A 20920-nucleotide genomic window follows, 5' to 3' on the forward strand; every position below is an offset into this window, starting at 1 on the left:
GCAGGTAACTTCAAACTTTACCTTAGAACTTGGTTGGGCCTCCTTGGATTGTACCACCTTCTTCAGGTCTTTCTTGTTGAATCCCTTCTTCTTCTTGTAAAGTTTCTTCATGAGGTTCATGAGTTCGCTGGTCAGTTCATCTTCTTCATCTTCTGAGTCGGGTTTGTCTTCTGATTCCGGTTTAATTTTTTGCCGTACTCTAGGTTCCCGTGTCTGACTAGTACCTGCAACCAAAGCAATACCCTTCTCGGTTGGATGTGCATTAGTTTGTTCATGAAGTTCAAATTCACTAAATAATTCATCTAATTTTAAAGAAGACAAATCCTTGGAGACTTTGTAGGCATCTACCATTGATGCCCACAATGTACTCCTTGGAAACGAATTAAGAGCATACCTTATTATATCCCTATTTTCTACCTTCTGCCCGATTCCGTGAAGGGAGTTAAGGATATCTTGAATTCACGCGTGCAACTGGCTTGTCGTCTCATTTTCCTGCATTTTTAAGTTATACAATTTATTAAGTAGTAAATCACGCTTACTTACTTTGGTTTCCGAGGTGCCCTCGTGGAGTTCGATTAGCTTTTCCCAATGCTCCTTTGCTGATGAGAATGGACCGACTCTGTTGAGTTCTTCTTTGGTCAGTCCACACTGGAGGGTGCATGTAGCTCTGGCGTTGGCTTCCACTTTCTTGATGAAGGATGGTTCCTAGTCTTCGCAGGGAATTGGCTTGCCATCAGTACTAGTCGGTAGTTGAAATCTAGTTCGAATGATCATCCACATTTCGAACTGGATTTTTAGATATGTCTCCATTCGCCCCTTCCAATACCCGAAGTCATCTCTGGAGAATAGTGGGGGACGAACAGTGCTATATCCTTCTTGTTGGGCCATTTAAATCTTGCAAAACAAAAAAACAAGAAGATCTGTTCCAAGACTGAGTCTTGGATTAGTAGTGCGGGAAGAATAAAAAAAAACGAGTTCATGTGGTATTGACCAACTTTGAGCAACATCGATTTTGAAAAGAATTAGAATTTTAGCTACTAAGCTAATTTCTAATTGACTCCGAAAAATCAAAAAATACCACGAAAAAAATGTTTTGAATGGTGGTACCACCAATTCAAAACGACCCCGCTCTGATACCAATTGTTCGATCGAGATGCGCTAGAGGGGGGGTGAATAGCGCTCGCGGCTATTTCGTTCGATTATCGGAATCGTAAAACAATCGTCGAGTAATTAACGCAGCAGAAATGAAATAGAGAAAACACAGACACGAAGGATTTACTTCGTTCGGAGCCTAAGGCGACTCCTACTCGAAGGCCCGCGATCCTTGATCGCTTTCAGTGGGCAACAACTATAAGTTCGAAATAATTACAAACTGAAGTACAATAATTGACAATAATTAATTATACCGACGATAATTAAGAAATGAAGATTCGGAGCTCCGGTTCGTCGGGTGGTTGTAGCAGCACTTCGGAAGCAATACTTGAGCAGAACACAGCACGAGGAAGCTTTTTCTTTCATTGTTAATTGTTGTTTTGAAGTGCTGCTCAAACCCTACTTTTAAACAGTGTTCAAGGAGCCTTAAACCCCTCCAAGGCGCCTCCAGTAGCTCCAAGTCCACCGTGGATGAGCGCTGACCATTCTGAACTTTATCACCTTCAAGGCGCCTTCATCAGGTCTTCAAGGCACCTTCCAAGGCGCCTTCCAAGGCGCTTTTGCACCTGAAGCGCCTCCAAGCTCCATGGAGGCGCCTCGGACACTGCTCATCCGAAGTTAATCTTTGCACTTTGGTCCCTACAAGATACATTAATCCCAAATATACCCTGCAGCACAAAGTTAGCACATAAAACATAGTAGAAGTGATAATGACAGTCTCCGGACTGTCCGAGTGTGACTTCGGGTTTCTGACCGAAAACCCTATGTCGACCCGACGCCTATTGTTCCCTTTACGGGGAACGCGTCCTCACCTACTCCACTCAGGAGATTTACTTGCTACCAGTACGATCCTCCAGATCGACTGGACTTTTGCTCAGCACTCGACGCTTCTGGACTTTCTGCTGGACATCCGCTTCTCGGCTAGTCCAGTCTTTCACCTGGTTCGCGACACCAGGACTTTCCACCTAAGGTTACCACCCCCTAGGACTTTTTCTTGAAGCCATCGACCTACCAAGACTTTCCGCATAGGGCTACCGCCCCCTATGACCTAGGGTTACCACCCCCTAGGGTTTTCCCTTTGCCTAACCGCAGCTAGGACTTTTCTGAAATACTCAAGCAGACATGTTAAATCACAAAACACCTTAACTTTGAATCCTTTGCCATTATCAAAATACGAGTTCGATCGTCGGATGCTTCCCGCACCAACATGAATGACCCACCATGATAAAGTATCATGGATCATTATATGAGTGTCATATACTTTCTCATGTGGCTATTAGTATGACTACTAGTTCTTGGACCTGAAGTCACCATGAATCCCTACATAAGGAGTTACGTACTTTGGCTTCGTCAAACGTCACCCATAACTGGGTGGACTATAAAGGCGATTACTGGGTATGTAACGAATTATGCAGAGGGATGTGAGTGATGTAGATGAGATCTATCCCTCCTATATGACGGGAGCGACATCGATATTCTTGATAGAGTGAGACCACGAAGTGCATGGCCATGCCCGAATGAGTCAATATGAGATATTGAGTTCATTTGATTGAGTGAGTCTACTTGGAGTTCAAGATTTAGATTGATTAGAGGATGACACGGTCTATACCTCACATTGATCAATCTAGATGTCTAGGATAGAAGGACAATGTCATATATTGTGAGGAGTCACAATTAGTAGTCACAAGGTGATATTGGATCTCAACATTCTTATAACTTGGGTAGTAATGATGTGTTGCTAGATACCGCTCATTACTTATGCTTCTAAATGGGGTTAGGAGCATTGCCAACATTATAAGAACCTATAGGGTCACACACAAAGGACAATTAGATGGAGATTATGTTCATATGATGAACCAAGAGGATTGGATTCATGTTGATACGGTTGGCAATGGAGGGGCCCAAGAGGAAAGGATTAGAAAAGTCAAGGCCATATGGCGGTCAAAAGTCAAGAGGATGTGGCAGTCAATAGTCGAGGCAACTTGGCGCTCGAATAGTCAAGCTGACGGGGCAGTCAGAGTTGAGCATAGGGGGTAGCCAAGGGCCAGGCAGACTTGTTCATCGAAGGGGCAGAGCTGTAGGAGAACGAAGAGAGACGACAGGGGGAACACCAAGAACAGAGGTAGGTCGGGATCGGCAGAGCTGTATAGAGGCAGCTCGGTCTGCAGGTCCACCATTCGAAGGCCCGGGAGTGCAAGTCACAAATCACAGGTCGGACGCGGCAGAGCTGTGTAGAGACGGTTTGGTCGGCAGGTCTGCGAGTCGAAGGATCGGAAGTGCAAGTTACGAACGATCTACAGACCTGTGGTAGAGGGCCAGGAAATACAAAGCACAGAGGTAGGTCGGAAGCGGCAGAACCGGGCAGAGGCAGGTCGAGATCGGCAGAGCTGAGCAGAAGCAGCTCGATCTACAGACCTGCGGTAGAGGCAGAGAGCTGAGCAGAAGCAGTTCGATCTACAGGCCTGCGGTAGAGGGCCAGGAAATACAAAGCACAGAGGTAGGTCGGAAGCGGTAGAACCGGGCAGAGGCAGGTCGAGATCGGCAGAGCTGAGCAGAAGCAGCTCGATCTACAGACCTGCGGTAGAGGGCCAGGAAATACAAAGCATAGAGGCGGGTCGGGATCGGCAGAGCTGAGCAGAGTCAGCCCGTCTGGCAGGTAACACTTAGAGGCTAGAGTCGATCAGAAGAGGCGAGGCCGGTGCAAGTCACAATGGATCGGAGAAGCTAAGTAGTGCGGGTGCGGAGAATCTCAACGGTCCGTCGAGGATATTCATTACATTCCAATAGTGCGAGCGAAGGCGGAGGTTCCTAAAACGAAAAGATGCCCTCACAACCAGTAGCAGCCTGCCAGCTAGCTGTCCATCACTACAAGACAAAACTCATGTGCGAAGGCGGAGGTCCCTAAACAGAAAGATGCTTTCACGACAAATGGCAGTACGACAGGTGTTCGGGACTAGAGGACAAAGCCCAGCGTCTAACGTTTTCTGACAGGATGGCAGGTTCTAAGAGAGGAGGACGCATAAAAAGGGAGAGATCCCTCATACGCAGGTACGCGCACACATTCCCTCGTCACTTTTTCCACAACTGTTTTTTCTTCTTCTGCTCTCTGCTTTTTTCTGGGGAAAAAGGACCTGACTTGAGCGTCGGAGGGCCTGATCCGGGGACTTTTTCCCTGGGTTTTGGTCTCTAACGTAAAGGGGGGATCGTCTGAGTGTGCGCAGGGTCCTGCAGCAGCGTCAGCCACTCGTGGGAGCCGAATCACCTACAACTTTCCGTCAACGCCCAGTCCACCGCGACCAGCCTCCGTCCGACCCAGCTTCCGGACGGGATCACATATGATGAATCAAATTGGATTAAGAGTAATCCTAATTGAACTAATTGAGTTGGACTCAAGTTGATTCATGTGTTCAATGAGTCTAATTTAGATTATGACTCATTGAATCAATTTAATTAAATGAATTAGATTTATTATATTAAGTTGGTTTGAATCAAATGGTTAGATTAGATCAACCATGAGAGAGATTTGGTCAAGTTTGACTTCACTTGAGAAGGAAGATGAAAGGTCAAGTTTGACTTGACCCTTTGCCACCTCATTTGTGAGTTGGCATTAAGTGGCCAATAATGGTGTTACACATCATCATGTTTAGCACATGTGTGTGCCACCTCATGGAGGTTACAAATCTCCTCTTTAATGGCCACATTAAATGAGAATGGAGGTTACAACTCCAATAGTGGCCGGCCACTTATGGTTGAATGGATGGATTAATTTTTCATTTCAAGCAAAGTAATTCATTCCATCATCTTCCTCCTCTCATTCTCCTCGCCCTCGCCTCCTCCTTGGCTGAACCACCTAAGGTGCTAGCACACCTTTGTTTGGTCTTCTCCACCTAGTTTTGTTCGTGTGGATACGCATAGAGGATCGTACACTTGACGATCTCGAGATCCGGCAGACCTTCGGACGAGCGAGATTGCGAAGGGCAATGCATCAAGTCTAATAGGCTCTTCTCCTTTGTAGATCTAGTATAGATCTAGGCTTTAGTAAACTCGTACATGAAATTTTGTTTATAAACTTCACACGGATCCGGTGGCATGGGAGATTCGGGGTTTCCGCAACGCAAAAAGGCGATTTTTGCGGCCCGAAAATCCCAACAGTGGTATCAGAACCACGTACGAAGTCTTGTACGAGTTTAATTTGTATTTTTATGAAAAATATCAGTTCTGTAATATTCTGTGAATTTCCTATTTTTATAATTTTTATGGGTATTTTTCTCGTAGAAGCGAAGCACAAGTATTTAGACACTTGTAGGCTTCGGCTACGGAGAAGATTTTTCCGAAACGGCAAGGTTTCACCCCAAGTCTTTTTGAGACAACAGGCTAAGGCACTGTAGGATCACTAAGGAACACTCGTGATGGTTATATTGCGGGTAGGGGCGCTGCCCCTGACCCCGCAAGGGGCTTCGTTCCGCGATTGCGCCCGAAAAACCCGCTAAACGGAACCGTCGGGAATTTTACTCATAAAAATTGTAAAAATTATAGTAAAAATTACAAAAAATTATAGAAAATACATAATTTAGAATTATGTATTATTTTGTGATAGTCATGGCCCAAAAGACCCAAATTGGATTTTAAAAAAATTATGTTGTAATTCATATTACGGCCTGCGCGCCGTCATTTGTATTGTGTGTGCTGTATACTTGATACGCGACCTGTGCGTTGTACCTCTCTTTTATTCTTATTGTAAATTAGTTTAGACTCGAATGTAACTCGAGTTTCAAAATTGTAATGTACAAAATTGGAGCGGTGGAAGGTCCACTCGAGACGGAGTTACGAGGAGGGCGCGAGCAACACAAGGTGGTCAAAGGGAGGAGCTTGAGAAGCTGTTGACCCTAGGTTGACCATCCGATCTTCTCATTGGCTTGAGAAGATCGTAGTAGGGCCATGACTAATCACAAATAATTTAATTAATTGCTTGTGTGTGTATATGTGATGCATACTACTATAGTAATTAATTAGCACCTTAACGATTAGATTAGATCTATATCGTGTACAAGATGCACCCTATCGATTAGATTAGATCTCAATCGCGTCAACTCAAATGCCTACCATGCCATGATACCTATCACTACCTCGATCACATGTGTTGTTGAATCTGCCAAAGCAGAGCAACACATATTATCTTGGTAGGGTACAGAGGGACAATCTTGGTCCCGCCTATCAACGCATGGGTGAGTACAACTCAATTAGATTGAGTAACTAGTTAACTCAATTGTATCGAGTTTAACTATAGGCATTTTCCAATGGTTGGTAGATAGGTCAAAATCACATTTATATTAACTCTTGGGCGTATTAGCCAAAGCTAACTCGAGTTTTAATATAAATGCGGATCTTGATCCTATAAATAAGAGTTGCATAGAGATGTAATTGGTAAATTGTTACCTACCGATCATACTAAGTCTTGGGCGATTTAGCCAAAGCTAACTCAAGGCGTAGTATGATGTGGATCTTGTCCCACATGAATTACAGAATTCAGTGGGAGCATCATTTAGTTAAAGGCCTAATTAAATGATTAAAAAGAATATGATATTTACTTTCTGCTTTAATTTCTATTGTAGATTGTCATGACGTCGAACATGAACACCTTTTCTCTGTGTTCTGTCCTTGACAAGGACAAGCTCAACGGAGCAAATTTCCTGGACTGGTACAGGAATCTGAGAATAGTTCTCACCCAAGAACGTAAACTGTACATTCTGGAGTAGCCCATTCTGGAGGCTCCTCCTGCCAATGCCACACGAGCTGACAAAGATGCTTATAAGAAGCATCAAGATGACGCATTAGATGTGTCTTGTCTTATACTCGCGACCATGAACTCTGAGCTTCAGAAGCAACATGAGTTAATGGGCGCTTATGATATGGTTGAACATCTTCGTCAACTATATCAAGGACAAGCGAGGCACGAGAGATTCGAAATCTCTAAGGCACTGTTTCAGTGCAAGATGCAAGACAGGGCTCTCATGGGCCCATATGTACTCAAGATGATTGGGTACATAGAAAACCTACAGAGGTTGGGGTTCCCACTTGGACAGGAGCTGGCCACTGACCTAATCTTGCAGTCCTTGCCAGATAGCTATAGTCAATTCATCATGAACTACAACATGAATGAAATTGACAAGTCACTGCTCAAGCTACTTAGCATGTTAAGAACTGCTGAGCTCAACCTTAAGAAGGTTAAGCCCAACTCTGTTCTAATGGTTCAGAAACATAAGGGCAAGGGCAAGCCCAAAGGCAAGGGAAAGTACCACGCCAAGGGCAAAGGCAAGGCACTAAAGCCTAAAGGAGGGGTCGCCAAGGATGCTACCTGCTTCCACTGCGGTCAGACCGGGCACTGGAAGAGGAACTGCAAGGTGTACCTGGAAGATCTTAAGAAGAAGAGAAGTGAGACTTCCACTTCAGGTATATATGTTATAGAAGTCAATCTATATATTTCTTCATCATGGGTATTAGATACCAGATGTACTTCTCACATTTGTACTAATGTGCAGGCGCTGAGAAATAGTAGGGCATTGACGAAGGGCGAGGTGGACCTACGCGTAGGCAATGGAGCACGGGTTGCTGCTGTTGCTGTAGGGACTTATTTTCTAGCTCTGCCCTCTGGGCTTGTATTAGAATTAGATGAATATTGTTATGTGTCTGCTTTAACTAAGAACATAATTTCAGTTTCTTGTTTGGACAAGAAAGGTTTCTCTTTTATAATAAAGGACAAATGTTGTTCTGTTTATTTAAAAGATATGTTCTATTATAGTGCACCTCTGATGAACGGACTATACATTCTAGACCTTGAAAGCCCTATCTATAACATAAATACTAAGAGGTTCAAGTTAAATGACATGAACCAAACCTATCTCTGGCACTGTCGCTTAGGTCATATAAATGATAAGCGCTTATCCCAGCTCCATAAGGATGGTTTGCTTGACTCATTTGATTTTGAATCATATGAGACATGTGAGTCATGCCTACTAGGCAAGATGACCAAGACTCCCTTTAGTGGACACAGTGAGAGAGCGACTGACTTGTTAAGTCTTATACATAGTGATGTATGTGGCCCTTTCAATGTCGCTGCTAGAGGTGGTTATAGGTACTTTATTACATTTACTGATGACTTCAGTAGATATGGTTATGTGTACTTGATGATACATAAGTCTGAATCCTTTGAAAAGTTCAAAGAATTCAAGAATGAAGTACAAAACCAGCTTGGCAAGAGTAATAAGATACTTCGATCAGATCGAGGTGGAGAATACCTTAGCCATGAGTTTCGTGACTATCTAGCTGAGTGTGGGATTCTATCCCAACTCACTCCTCCTGGAACACCACAGTGGAATGGTGTATCCGAAAGGAGAAACCGTACTCTATTAGATATGGTACGGTCTATGATGAGTCACACAGATCTTCCTACATCTCTTTGGGGCTATGCTCTAGACACAGCAGCTTTCATTCTCAACCGAGTTCCATCTAAGGCTGTAATAAAGACACCATATAAGACATGGACTGGGAGAGATGCCCAGGTGTCTTTTATGAATATTTGAGGTTATAAGGCTTATGTTAGACGTCAAGTCTCAGACAAACTAGGATCCAAATCCGACTAGTTCTATTTTATTGGATATCCCAAGAAAACTAAGGGATATTACTTCTATATTCTCAGTCAGCACAAGGTAGTTGTGGCAAAGACTGGGGTATTTCTAGAAAGGGATTTTGCTTCTAGAAAGACTAGTGGGAGTACGTTCGATCTTGAAGAAGTTCAAGATGCGAACAATAGCACTGAAGCCTCGATGGAAGTTGAACTGGAACCACAAAGTGCTGTGGATGATGTTGTTCCACAAGGAGTTGAGGAACCACAACCAATTCAAGTAGACATACCTCTTCGCAGGTCTGATAGGGTACGTCGTCAGCCTGAGAGATACTCATTTCTCTTGTCTGACCATGATGACATTGTGCTTATAGAAGATGAGCCCACCTCCTATCAGGAAGCTGTGATGAGCCCAGATTCTGAGAAATGGCTAGAGGCCATGAGATCCGAGATGGATTCCATGTACACTAACCAAGTATGGACTTTGGTTGATCCACCTGAATGGGTAAAACCCATTGGGTGTAAGAGGGTCTTTAAGAGAAAGACTGACATGGATGGACTTATCTATAAGGGTCGTTTGGTAGCTAAAGGTTTCAAGCAGATTCATGGTATTGACTATGATGAAATCTTTTCTCCACTAGTGATGTTTAAGTCCATTCGGATCATGCTTGCTATTACAGCATACCATGACTATGAAATATGGCAGATGGATGTCAAAACTGCGTTTCTGAATGGAAACCTGCTTGAGGATGTGTACATGACACAACCTGAGGGTTTTGTAGATCCACAGCATACTAGCAGAGTATGTAAGCTGCATAGGTCCATTTATGGACTAAAGCAAGCTTCTCGGAGATGGAATCTTCGATTCGATGATGCAATCAAACAGTTTGGTTTCATCAAGAATGAAAATGAGCCTTGTGTCTACAAGAAGGTTGTAGAGAACACAGTTGTCTTCCTTATATTGTATGTGGATGACATACTACTCATTGGGAATGACATCCCTTTGCTACAGTCTATCAAGACTTGGCTAGGGACTTGTTTCTCAATGAAGGACTTAAGTGAAGTATCCTGCATTCTAGGGATACAGATCTATAGAGATAGATCTAAGAGGTTGCTTGGCCTAAGTCAGTGTAACGCCCCAAAAATTCACTAATGAAGACCACACGCATGCAAATTTAGGAAAAAATAATAAAATATGGTAAAATATGATAATAAAATGACATTAATTACATTATTGGTATATTATAAGTATGATTTAATGAATAATAATAATAATAATAATAACATTAATAATAGTAGTGATAATAATATTAATACAGAAGGGAATCAACATGATTTCATATTAAGAGTGGTTGGAATTATCAATGCTTGACTGAGATAAGTTTTCATATTTTTTTTTTAAAAAGAAAATTTATCTAAGCGTGATATTATATCCACATGTTCTGGGTCTTAAAAGGCCTGTCTTAGAAGGTTTAGTGGGCCTAGACTACTAACTTTTTTTTTTATATCAAAGAGGATGGGTCACAAAACTCACACAAAACCCTAGGCTTCCAAACCCTCATCTCTCATGGCGACACACACCCCATACCAGCAGATATTTTCGTGAGTTTTGTGGAGGCGAAATCGAAGATTCAGGCGTTTTTTCCCCTTCCGGTGTTCTTCCTTTGCGTCAAGGATTAAGTTTTAGTACCTTTTAAACACAAAGGCATGCTTCCAACCTTCTTTCTCTCAGCATTCATATCGTATCATGTGTGATTGAAATTACATGCATGAAATTTCTGATATGCATTGATGTCCACGTTTTTGTTGATTATTGCAAAAAAAAAAAAAAAAAAAAAAAACTTGTATTTCAGGTCATAAAGCTCACGTTGTTCATGGATAGGAAGGGGCTGCTGTTAGGGAAGCATATGGGCATGATTTGCAGACCCATTAGGAGTCTTAGAAGGGATTGGACACATCTGGTATAGCAGGGGAAGGGGTTGTTCCGACTCACGAATCCATGTTGAAGGGACCATGTCTAGTCGATCCAAGAAAGTAGCAAAGGCCTTGCAGGGTTTGTTTTTTTTTTGGGGAGTCTTAAAGGGGCTGGAATTATGTTAGATAGGGTTGGTTAGGTGTCGTTAGGTTGTGGTTCAGATCTGGAAAAGTTTCGTTAAGTTTCGAGTTGGTTTGAGTAAAATCGAGTCTTCGATTGAATTTCTAAATTGATTTGTGAAAATACATTCGAGGACTTGGGATTATGTTTGGAGAATATTCAGAAGTCAAATTATTTTTATTTATTTTTATCTTTTTAGTTCATATGTTGAGTTTGGATAGGCTCGGCTCAGATACCCAAGATAGAAAAAAAAAATTTAACTTAGGAAGTTAGGGGTTCAAGGGTAAAACGATCGTAGGAGGCTGAAGGGTCCCAGTAGCGCCCGACGAAATCATTTACATGATAGAATGCTTACATAAAAATGTTTATGGAATCTGCATGACTTTTAATGATATATACTGAATATATATATATATATATATATATATATATATATATATATATATATATATATATATATATATATATATATATATATGCTTAAAATTGCGTGCATGTTTGGTATAGGAAATATGATAAAACGCTTAAAATTGCGTGCATGTTTGGTATAGGAAATATGATAAAACTGCATGACATATTTTCTTTGATTAAGTGATGAAAAATGTGAGAAAATAAAATATTTTGAAAGATGTGACTTGTTTGTAACAAAGCCATTATGTTAATGATTTATGAGAATTCTGGGTGGGAGAAGGCCCCAGAGGGATCCCGTTTACGGGCCAAGGCCTCAGAGGGAGCCCTACACCAGATTCTCATAGGCCACGGCCCAGTGACGAAAAGGGTTGCTGGAGACCCCGCCAACTATAGGCTAAGACACAATAACGAAAAAGGGGTTGCTGTTGTCTCGCCGCCTAGTACCATGGTTTTATATGCTAAGATTGATCAATCGACCCTACGATATAGCTGGACGCTTATGATAAGGTGAGCTCACTTAAGTGATTGTTATGATAATTGTCGAATGCTGAAATGATAAGGAAAAAAAAAAAGGATTTATGATATGATGATATAAGAAAATGTTTTGCATGTATAGATGACGAATATGGTAGAGCTAATTTCATTAAAAGTGATTACAACGTTGCATGTAGTTATATATATATATATATATATTACTTGTTGTAATGGTTAGAGCATGTTGGGTCATTAGACTCACTATATTTGACTGATGCAGGCGAAAATGGTGTTGATGATATAGGAGGCTTTGATGCTTGAATGGACTGGACTGACAGTGCACTGAAGCCCGAGGACCTTACGCATTCTTCTGCCTTTCGATATTTCTAAATAACTACTCTTAAGGGATTTTGATTTTATGTTTAGACTACTGGGAGGTTATGAGACAGATTAACATTTTTTTTTCCTTTATTTTGGTTGTCTTGATTTATGCATGGATAGTTTTGGTAGGTTATGATAGTTTAAATAATGGGCGTGTTATTTTTAATGGGTGTGTTTTGGACATTATGACATTGCAGTTTTTTTTTCTTTCTTTTCCTAAGTTCCAGAGTTTGCGCCACACAGCTAACCTGTTATTCCTTATGGTGTATACTGGTATAAATAAGAGCGTATATATGGTATGGCCGAATGTTATTCTTTTTTTTTTATTTTGTTTTCCAAAAAAAAAAAATCAATAAAGGTAAAGTAGAAGTTAGGGATGTTACAATTGGTATCAGAGCCAGGTTTCTTGTAAAGGGTTGGGTCCACTGTCAGTTCCAGGAAGCTCAAGTTATCAAGCCCCAAGTAAGTTTAATGTTTCAATTGATTTTATGTTATCACCTGCATGTTTTTATGGAATATATGCTTAAATTTGCACGTCCACTTGATTTTAGAAGGTAATTGATAAATATGTTTAAACATGCATGCTTAGATGGATATTTCCAGCCAATAGATGGTTAAATGCTAGAACTAAATACTTCATGAAATGACCCTTAAGTGGCTAAACTTAGTAAACATAAATGCATGTTGGTTACGTACTGGTTTGGGACGTTATTGCAGTTATGCCACCCAAACGTATTATGCAGAGGTGTGGGCCAGAAGGATGTCAAGAAGAGGATCAGGATAGGGATAGAGGCGAGAGGGAGATGCGTGACCCTCCGCCGCCACCGGATGTTGCTACTCGAGTTCTCGAGGGGATGGCTCAGTTGTTAGAGCAGCATGTTGGTAATGCTAACAGGGGGCAACAACAGGATGTCTATATGCAGTTTAGGAGGATGGATCCTAAAGACTTCTCCGGTACTACCGATCCATTCGTTGCTGAGGGATGGATCCGGTCTTTGGAGGTGATCTTCCGTTATATGAATATGGCGGATGCCGACAGGGTTCGTTGTGCCATTTATCTGCTGAAGGATGATGCTTCCCTATGGTGGGAGGGAGCTGAAAGAGGGGTTAATCTGAATACCCTGACTTGGGAAGGCTTCAAAAGGATCTTCTACGGGAAGTATTTCACAGTTGATGTGAGATCGAGATTGAAGAGGGAGTTCATGAGTCTCCGACAGGGAGACATGTCTGTAGCTGAATTCGTGAAGAAGTACGATAGGGGGTGTCACTTTGTGCCCCTAATCGCCGAGGATGCTGACGAGAAGATGAGACATTTCCTAGATGGTCTCAGGCCTACCATTCGACAAGATGTTTTGCTGACCAATCCTACTGATTATAATGATGCAGTTACTAGGGCCTATAGAGCAGAGCAGTCTCTGAAAGACATAGCATGGGAGATGCAAAAGAAGAGGCCACCACCACCACAGCAACAACAACAGAATAAGAAGTCATATACAGGGCCACAAAAAGGGCAGCCGGGATCTCAGGGGCAACCTAAGCCACAGCAAAAAGCAGCTGCCCCAAATGCTGAGGGGAAGCCATTATGCAAGGAGTGCAACCGCCAACACTATGGCAAGTGCATGTGGGGTACTTACAAGTGCTTTGTCTGTGGAGAAGATGGGCATAAAGCTAAAGATTGCCCAAAGAAGCAACAACCTGTGACTGGTCGAGCTTACGTGATGCATGCCAAGGAGGCAGAGCCAGACACTACACTTATTACAGGTACCTAATTGTGGTAACATTTTTATTGACTTATTGCGTGAAATGCTAAGCTTTGTTAGTAGAATGATTTGAGGAACATGGAATTTAGTGAATTAGGATTACATGCTATAACTTAGTTGGATTTAGGTAATGACCTTGAATTAATAAGACTTGGGCATAAAATATAAACCTTGGAAAAGTGAAGGATTCGATTTAATTAACTGAAGAACTTTTGGGGACCTAAGTGCAAAATATACGAATAATAAAGATGTAAAAAAAAACATAAATTGAAATGTTGGGATTTAACTGGTATAAATCGTGAATCAAAAGGAAGTCAGGGACTAATAGTGGAATTTGGGAAGTGTAGTGACTGTTTTGCAAAATAGTTAAATCAGGGGTTGTTTCTCAATTTTTTTTTTTTTAAAAGGTCAAGGGTCAAATAGTATATTCTAGAAGTCTAGGGTCTGAATGGAAAAGTATCGGACAGATATGGTTAAATTCAAAATTCTAAGAACTAAAATGCTAGAAATATGAGGCCCAAATTGTAGTACCGAGATTTAATGAGCTGTTAAAAAAAAAATTGAGAAAAGTGAAGGTTTAAAATGATAGTAGTTGCCTAAAAATTAATGAGGTTTAAATGGTTTTGGTGGTATTATTGTCGCCGGAAGGATATTTATTGCAGGTGTTGCTACATATGCACTATTAGATTCAGGAGCCACACACTCATTCATATCCGAGACTTTCTTGAAGCGACTAAAGATTTTACCATAGGTTAGGGATCTGGGTTTTAGTGTTACGATTCCTTCGGGCGATCAGATGATCTCTACCAAGATAGTGAAGAATCTGGAGCTCCAGTTGTATAAGAATGTGGTTCGGGCAGATCTCATCGTACTTCCGATGCCTGAGTTCGACATCATACTTGGCATGGACTGGTTATCTCAGAATGGAGCTTTGATAGATTTTTGGCAGAGGTCGGTATCTATTCGACCACCCAACGGAAAGTCATTCGTCTTTGAGGCAGTTCAGAGCAAACAGATACCGCCTATTATCTCTTGTATTTGTGCGAGGAAGCTTATGAAACGAGGCTGCCAAGGATTCCTAGCTACTATTGTCTCAATGCCTGATTCAGTCAGGACGAAGATTGAGGATGTGGAAGTTGTCAGGGAGTTTTCAGATGTATTCCTAGATGATGTGGCTGGCATTCCACCTGAGAGAGAGGTGGAGTTTTCCATTGAACTAATGCCAGGCACAGAGCCAATTTCTAAGGCACCATACCGTCTAGCACCTGTAGAAATGAAAGAGCTGAAGGATCAGATTCAAGAACTGCTAGATAAAGGATTCATTCGCCCGAGTTTTTCTCCATGGGGTGCGCCAGTGTTGTTTGTGAAGAAAAAAGATGGGAGTATGCGACTCTGCATCGACTACCGGGACCTGAACCGGGTCACAGTAAAGAATAAGTATCTGTTGCCGAGAATCGAAGATCTATTTGATCAACTGCAAGGAGCATCGATTTTTTCGAAGATAGATCTTCGATATGGATACCATCAGTTGAAAGTAAAGGAGGCGGACGTTCATAAGACGGCTTTCAGGACTCGATATGGGCATTATGAGTTTATGGTGATGCCATTCGGGTTAACAAATGCCCCCCCAATTTTCATGGACCTTATGAATCGCATATTTAGGCCGTATCTTGATCAATTCATTATCATATTTATAGACGATATCTTAGTCTATTCAAAGAACAGGGAGGAGCATAGTCAACACTTGAGAACAACTTTACAGATATTACAAGATCGGAAATTGTTTGCAAAATACAGCAAGTGCGAGTTTTGGCTAGAGAGGGTGACATTCTTAGGCCACATTATTTCAAGAAATGGAGTAGAGGTCGATCCTTCTAAAGTTGAAGCAGTCAGAGATTGGGCAGTACCTAAAAGTGTAACCGAGATACGCAGTTTCTTAGGCTTAGCTGGCTACTATTGAAAATTTATCCAGGATTTCTCTTCCATCGCAGTACCCTTGACATCTCAGACGAAGAAGAATGCCAAATTTATTTGGGGATCAGATTGTCAGGAAAGTTTTGAGAAGCTGAAGCAAGCTCTTACTACAGCGCCAGTTTTAGCTATGTCATCAGGACAAGGAGGGTATGTGTTGTATACAAACGCTTCAAAGCTAGGCTTGGGCGCAGTTCTGATGCAGCATGAGCGAGTTATTGCATATGCGTCTAGACAATTAAAGGTGCATGAGAAGAATTATCCGACTCATGACCTCGAACTAGCAGCAGTAGTCTTTGCTCTGAAGGTTTGGAGACACTACTTATACGGTGAAAGGTGCAAAATTTTTACCGATCACAAAAGCCTCAGGTACTTCTTCACGCAGAAGGAGTTGAATATGAGACAACGGAGATGGTTAGAGCTTGTGAAGGATTATGACTGCGATATTAGCTATCATCCGGGGAAAGCTAATGTAGTTGCAGATGCCTTAAGCAGGAAGACAGCAGTCATTGCCCAGTTAACAGTGCAGAAATCTCTACAGACAAAAATTCAGAGGTTCAATCTTGAGATGTATACCAGGGGCGAAGCTCCTAATCTATCTACTCTGACGGTGCAGTCTACTTTGAGAGATCAAATTCGAGCAGGACAAACTACAGATGAGCAACTACAGAAGTGGAGACAAAGGGATGAATCTAAGGGTCGGATGATGTATTCAGTGGAGGATGGTATTGTCAGATATAAGGGACGACTTTGGGTTCGTAGTGGAGATTCTCTTAGGGTTAAAATCATGACTGAAGCTCATAATACGCCTTACTCTATTCATCCGGGGAGTACGAAGATGTACAAAGACCTGCAGTTACTATATTGGTGGCCGGGTATGAAACGAGACCTCATACGTTTTGTATCTGAATGCTTGACTTGTCAGCAAGTCAAAGTAGAACATCAAAGGCCAACGGGGATGCTTAAGCAACTTCCCATCCCAGAGTGGAAATGGGAAAACATTACTATGGATTTCGTAGTAGGCTTGCCTAAGACAGTAAAAGGATTCAATGCCATCTGGGTTATAGTAGATCGTCTCACTAAGTCAGCACACTTCCTACCTGTGAAAACGACTTTCTCCATGACCCAGTATGCAGAACAATACATCCGAGAAATTGTCAGATTGCATGGAATTCCAGTTTCGATAGTATCAGATAGAGATCCGAAGTTTACATCATCATTCTGGAAGAGTCTGCATTCTGCTATGGGAACTAGGCTATTGTTTAGTACAGCATTTCATCCTCAGACAGATGGTCAGTCAGAGAGAGTGATACAGATTTTAGAAGATTTGCTAAGAGCTTGTGTGATCGATTTCCAGGGCAGCTGGGAACTGAAGTTACCTCTAGTGGAGTTCACCTATAACAACAGTTATCAATCGTCTATACGGATGGCTCCTTATGAGGCACTCTATGGAAGGAAATGCAGATCACCTATCCATTGGGATGAAGTTGGGGAAAGAGCTGAATTAGGGCCAGAAATCGTGAAGCATACAACAGACTTGGTAGTGAGAATTCGAGACAGGATGAGGACTGCTCAAAGTCGGCAAAAAAGTTATGCTGACAAAAGAAGAAGGGATCTCGAGTTTGCAGTCGGTGACCATGTATTTGTGAAAATAGCACCATGAAAGGTGTTATGAGATTTGGCAAGAGAGGTAAACTAAGTCCGAGATTTATTGGGCCATTCGAGATTCTTGATAGAGTTGGAGCCCTGGCTTATAGAGTAGCACTACCACCGAATCTTGCCGGAGTGCATAATGTGTTCCACATTTCGATGTTACGCAAGTACATGTCAAATCCTTCACATGTGTTGAATTTCGAACCACTGCAGCTGACACTGAATTTGTCTTATGAGGAGAGGCCTACTCAGATCTTGGCTAGACAGGAGAGGAAGCTAAGGAACAAGGTCGTAAAGATGGTCAAAGTCAAATGGCTGAATCACACAGAAGAAGAAGCTACTTGGGAGACTGAGCCCGATATGAGGAGTCGATATCCAGAGTTATTCGGTGAGTTTTAATTTCGAGGATGAAATTTTTATTCAAGGGGGGAGGAATTGTAACGCTCCAAAAATTCACTAATGAAACCACACGCATGCAAATTTAGGAAAAACTAATAAAATATGGTAAAATATGATAATAAAATGACATTAATTACATTATTGGTATATTATAAGTATGATTTAATGAAAAATAATAATAATAATAATAACATTAATAATAGTAGTGATAATAATATTAATACAGAAGGGAATCGACATGATTTCATATTAAGAGTGGTTGGAATTATCAATGCTTGACTGAGATAAGTTTTCATTTTTTTTTTTTTAAAAAAAGAAAACTTATCTAAGCGTGATATTATATCCACATGTTCTGGGTCTTAAAAGGCCTGTCTTAGAAGGTTTAGTGGGCCTAGACTACTAACTTTTTTTTTTTATATCAAAGAGGATGGGTCACAAAACTCACACAAAACCCTAGGCTTCCAAACCCTCATCTCTCATGGCGACACACACCCCATACCAGCAGATATTTTCGTGAGTTTTGTGGAGGCGAAATCGAAGATTCAGGCGTTTTTTCCCCTTCCGGTGTTCTTCCTTTGCGTCAAGGATTAAGTTTTAGTACCTTTTAAACACAAAGGCATGCTTCCAACCTTCTTTCTCTCAGCATTCATATCGTATCATGTGTGATTGAAATTACATGCATGAAATTTCTGATATGCATTGATGTCCACGTTTTTGTTGATTATTGCAAAAAAAAAAAAAAAAAAAAAAACTTGTATTTCAGGTCATAAAGCTCACGTTGTTCATGGATAGGAAGGGGCTGCTGTTAGGGAAGCATATGGGCATGATTTGCAGACCCATTAGGAGTCTTAGAAGGGATTGGACACATCTGGTATAGCAGGGGAAGGGGTTGTTCCGACTCACGAATCCATGTTGAAGGGACCATGTCTAGTCGATCCAAGAAAGTAGCAAAGGCCTTGCAGGGTTTGTTTTTTTTTTTGGGAGTCTTAAAGGGGCTGGAATTATGTTAGATAGGGTTGGTTAGGTGTCGTTAGGTTGTGGTTCAGATCTGGAAAAGTTTCGTTAAGTTTCGAGTTGGTTTGAGTAAAATCGAGTCTTCGATTGAATTTCAAAATTGATTTGTGAAAATACATTCGAGGACTTGGGATTGTGTTTGGAGAATATTCAGAAGTCAAATTATTTTTATTTATTTTTATCTTTTTAGTTCATATGTTGAGTTTGGATAGGCTCGGCTCAGATACCCAAGATAGAAAAAAAAAATTAACTTGGGAAGTTAGGGGTTCGAGGGTAAAACGATCGGTGGAGGCTGAATGGTCCCAGTAGCGCCCGACGAAATCATTTACATGATAGATTGCTTACATAAAAATGTTTATGGAATCTGCATGACTTTTAATGATATATACTGAATATATATATATATATATATATATGCTTAAAATTGCGTACATGTTTGGTATAGGAAATATGATAAAACTGCATGACATATTTTCTTTGATTAAGTGATGAAAAATGTGAGAAAATAAAATATTTTGAAAGATGTGACTTGTTTGTAACAAAGCCATTATGTTAATGATTTAAGGGAATTCTGGGAGGGAGAAGGCCTCAGAGGGATCCCGTTTACGGGCTAAGGCCTCAGAGGGAGCCCTACACCAGATTCTCATAGGCCACGGCCCAGTGACGAAAAGGGTTGCTGGAGACCCCGCCAACTATAGGCTAAGACACAGTAACGAAAAAGGGGTTGCTGTTGTCTCGCCGCCTGGTACCATGGTTTTATATGCTAAGATTGATCAATCGACCCTACGATATAGCTGGACGCTTATGATAAGCTGAGCTCACTTAAGTGATTGTTATGATAATTGTCGAATGCTGAAATGATAAGGAAAAAAAAAAGGATTTATGATATGATGATATAAGAAAATGTTTTGCATGTATAGATGACGAATATGGTAGAGCTAATTTCATTAAAAGTGATTACAACGTTGCATGTGGTTATATATATATATATATATATTACTTGTTGTAATGGTTAGAGCATGCTGGGTTATTAGACTCACTATATTTGACTGATGCAGGCGAAAATGGTATTGATGATATAGGAGACTTCGATGCTTGAATGGACTAGACTGACAGTGCACTGAAGCCGAGGACCTTATGCATTCTTCTGCCTTTCGATATTTCTAAATAACTACTCTTAAGGGATTTTGATTTTATGTTTAGACTATCTGGGGAGGTTATGAGACAGATTAACATTTTTTTTCCTTAATTTTGGTTGTCTTGATTTATGCATGGATAGTTTTGGTAGGTTATGATAGTTTAAATAATGGGCGTGTTATTTTTAATGGGTGTGTTTTGGACATTATGACATTGCAGTTTTTTTTTTCTTTCTTTTCCTAAGTTCCAGAGTTTGCGCCACACAGCTAACCTGTTATTCCTTATGGTGTATACTGGTATAAATAAGAGCGTATATATGGTATGGCTTGTAACACCCCAAATTTCATGATTTAGAGTTCTAAAAGTCCATAAAAATATTTGAAAATACTTTTAAAATATTCTAGAGATTTTTAGAAATTTTTAGAGTATTTTTATGCAATTTTTGGAGTTCGTTTGGTATTTTTATCAAGAGGAAGAAGTTTAAAAAAAAAAAAGAAAAAAAGAATATGTTGAAGCCAGGATTTGAACCTGCAATCTGTGACTTCGAGCAAAACTAGCCCAACCAGCTGAGCTACACGATTTTTATTAATCTTGTATGGAGCGAAATGTATATATGCAGTAGTTGGAACGTTTAAAATAAATAAGAAGAAAAAATGGTTGCAGCCGAGTTTCGAACCTGAGAGCCACGCCTTAAGCAAAACACGGTCAACCAACTGGGCTAGCGGTCGTTGCTAAATAAATAGGCAGCAACAAATATTTAAGCTATAGTTGAGACGTTTAAAATAAATTGAAATTAAAAGTGCGCGGCTGAGGGATCGAAGTCGAGGCGTTTGACCCGAGCAAAACCCGCCT

The 20920-nt window shown here is 41.0% G+C and overlaps 1 protein-coding gene across 2 annotated transcripts; it reads left to right on the forward strand.

Moving 5' to 3' along the window:
• The first annotated feature begins 10289 nt into the window (after positions 1 to 10289).
• Positions 10290 to 20273, forward strand: LOC122023536. 2 transcript variants are annotated; one of them, XM_042581679.1, is made up of 3 exons: positions 10290 to 10478; positions 12852 to 13895; positions 19990 to 20273. In XM_042581679.1, the coding sequence occupies exons 2-3, from the start codon at positions 12854 to 12856 to the stop codon at positions 20028 to 20030; spliced, it is 1083 nt and encodes a 360-aa protein (XP_042437613.1). In that variant the 5' UTR covers positions 10290 to 10478; positions 12852 to 12853; the 3' UTR covers positions 20031 to 20273. The 2 variants fall into 2 exon arrangements, with proteins under 2 accessions (XP_042437613.1, XP_042437621.1); XM_042581687.1 differs by lacking the exon at positions 10290 to 10478 and adding an exon at positions 12083 to 12596.
• The last annotated feature ends 647 nt before the right edge of the window (positions 20274 to 20920 follow it).

Source organism: Zingiber officinale, chromosome 1A, assembly GCF_018446385.1.
Source record: "Zingiber officinale cultivar Zhangliang chromosome 1A, Zo_v1.1, whole genome shotgun sequence".
NCBI lineage: Eukaryota > Viridiplantae > Streptophyta > Magnoliopsida > Zingiberales > Zingiberaceae > Zingiber > Zingiber officinale.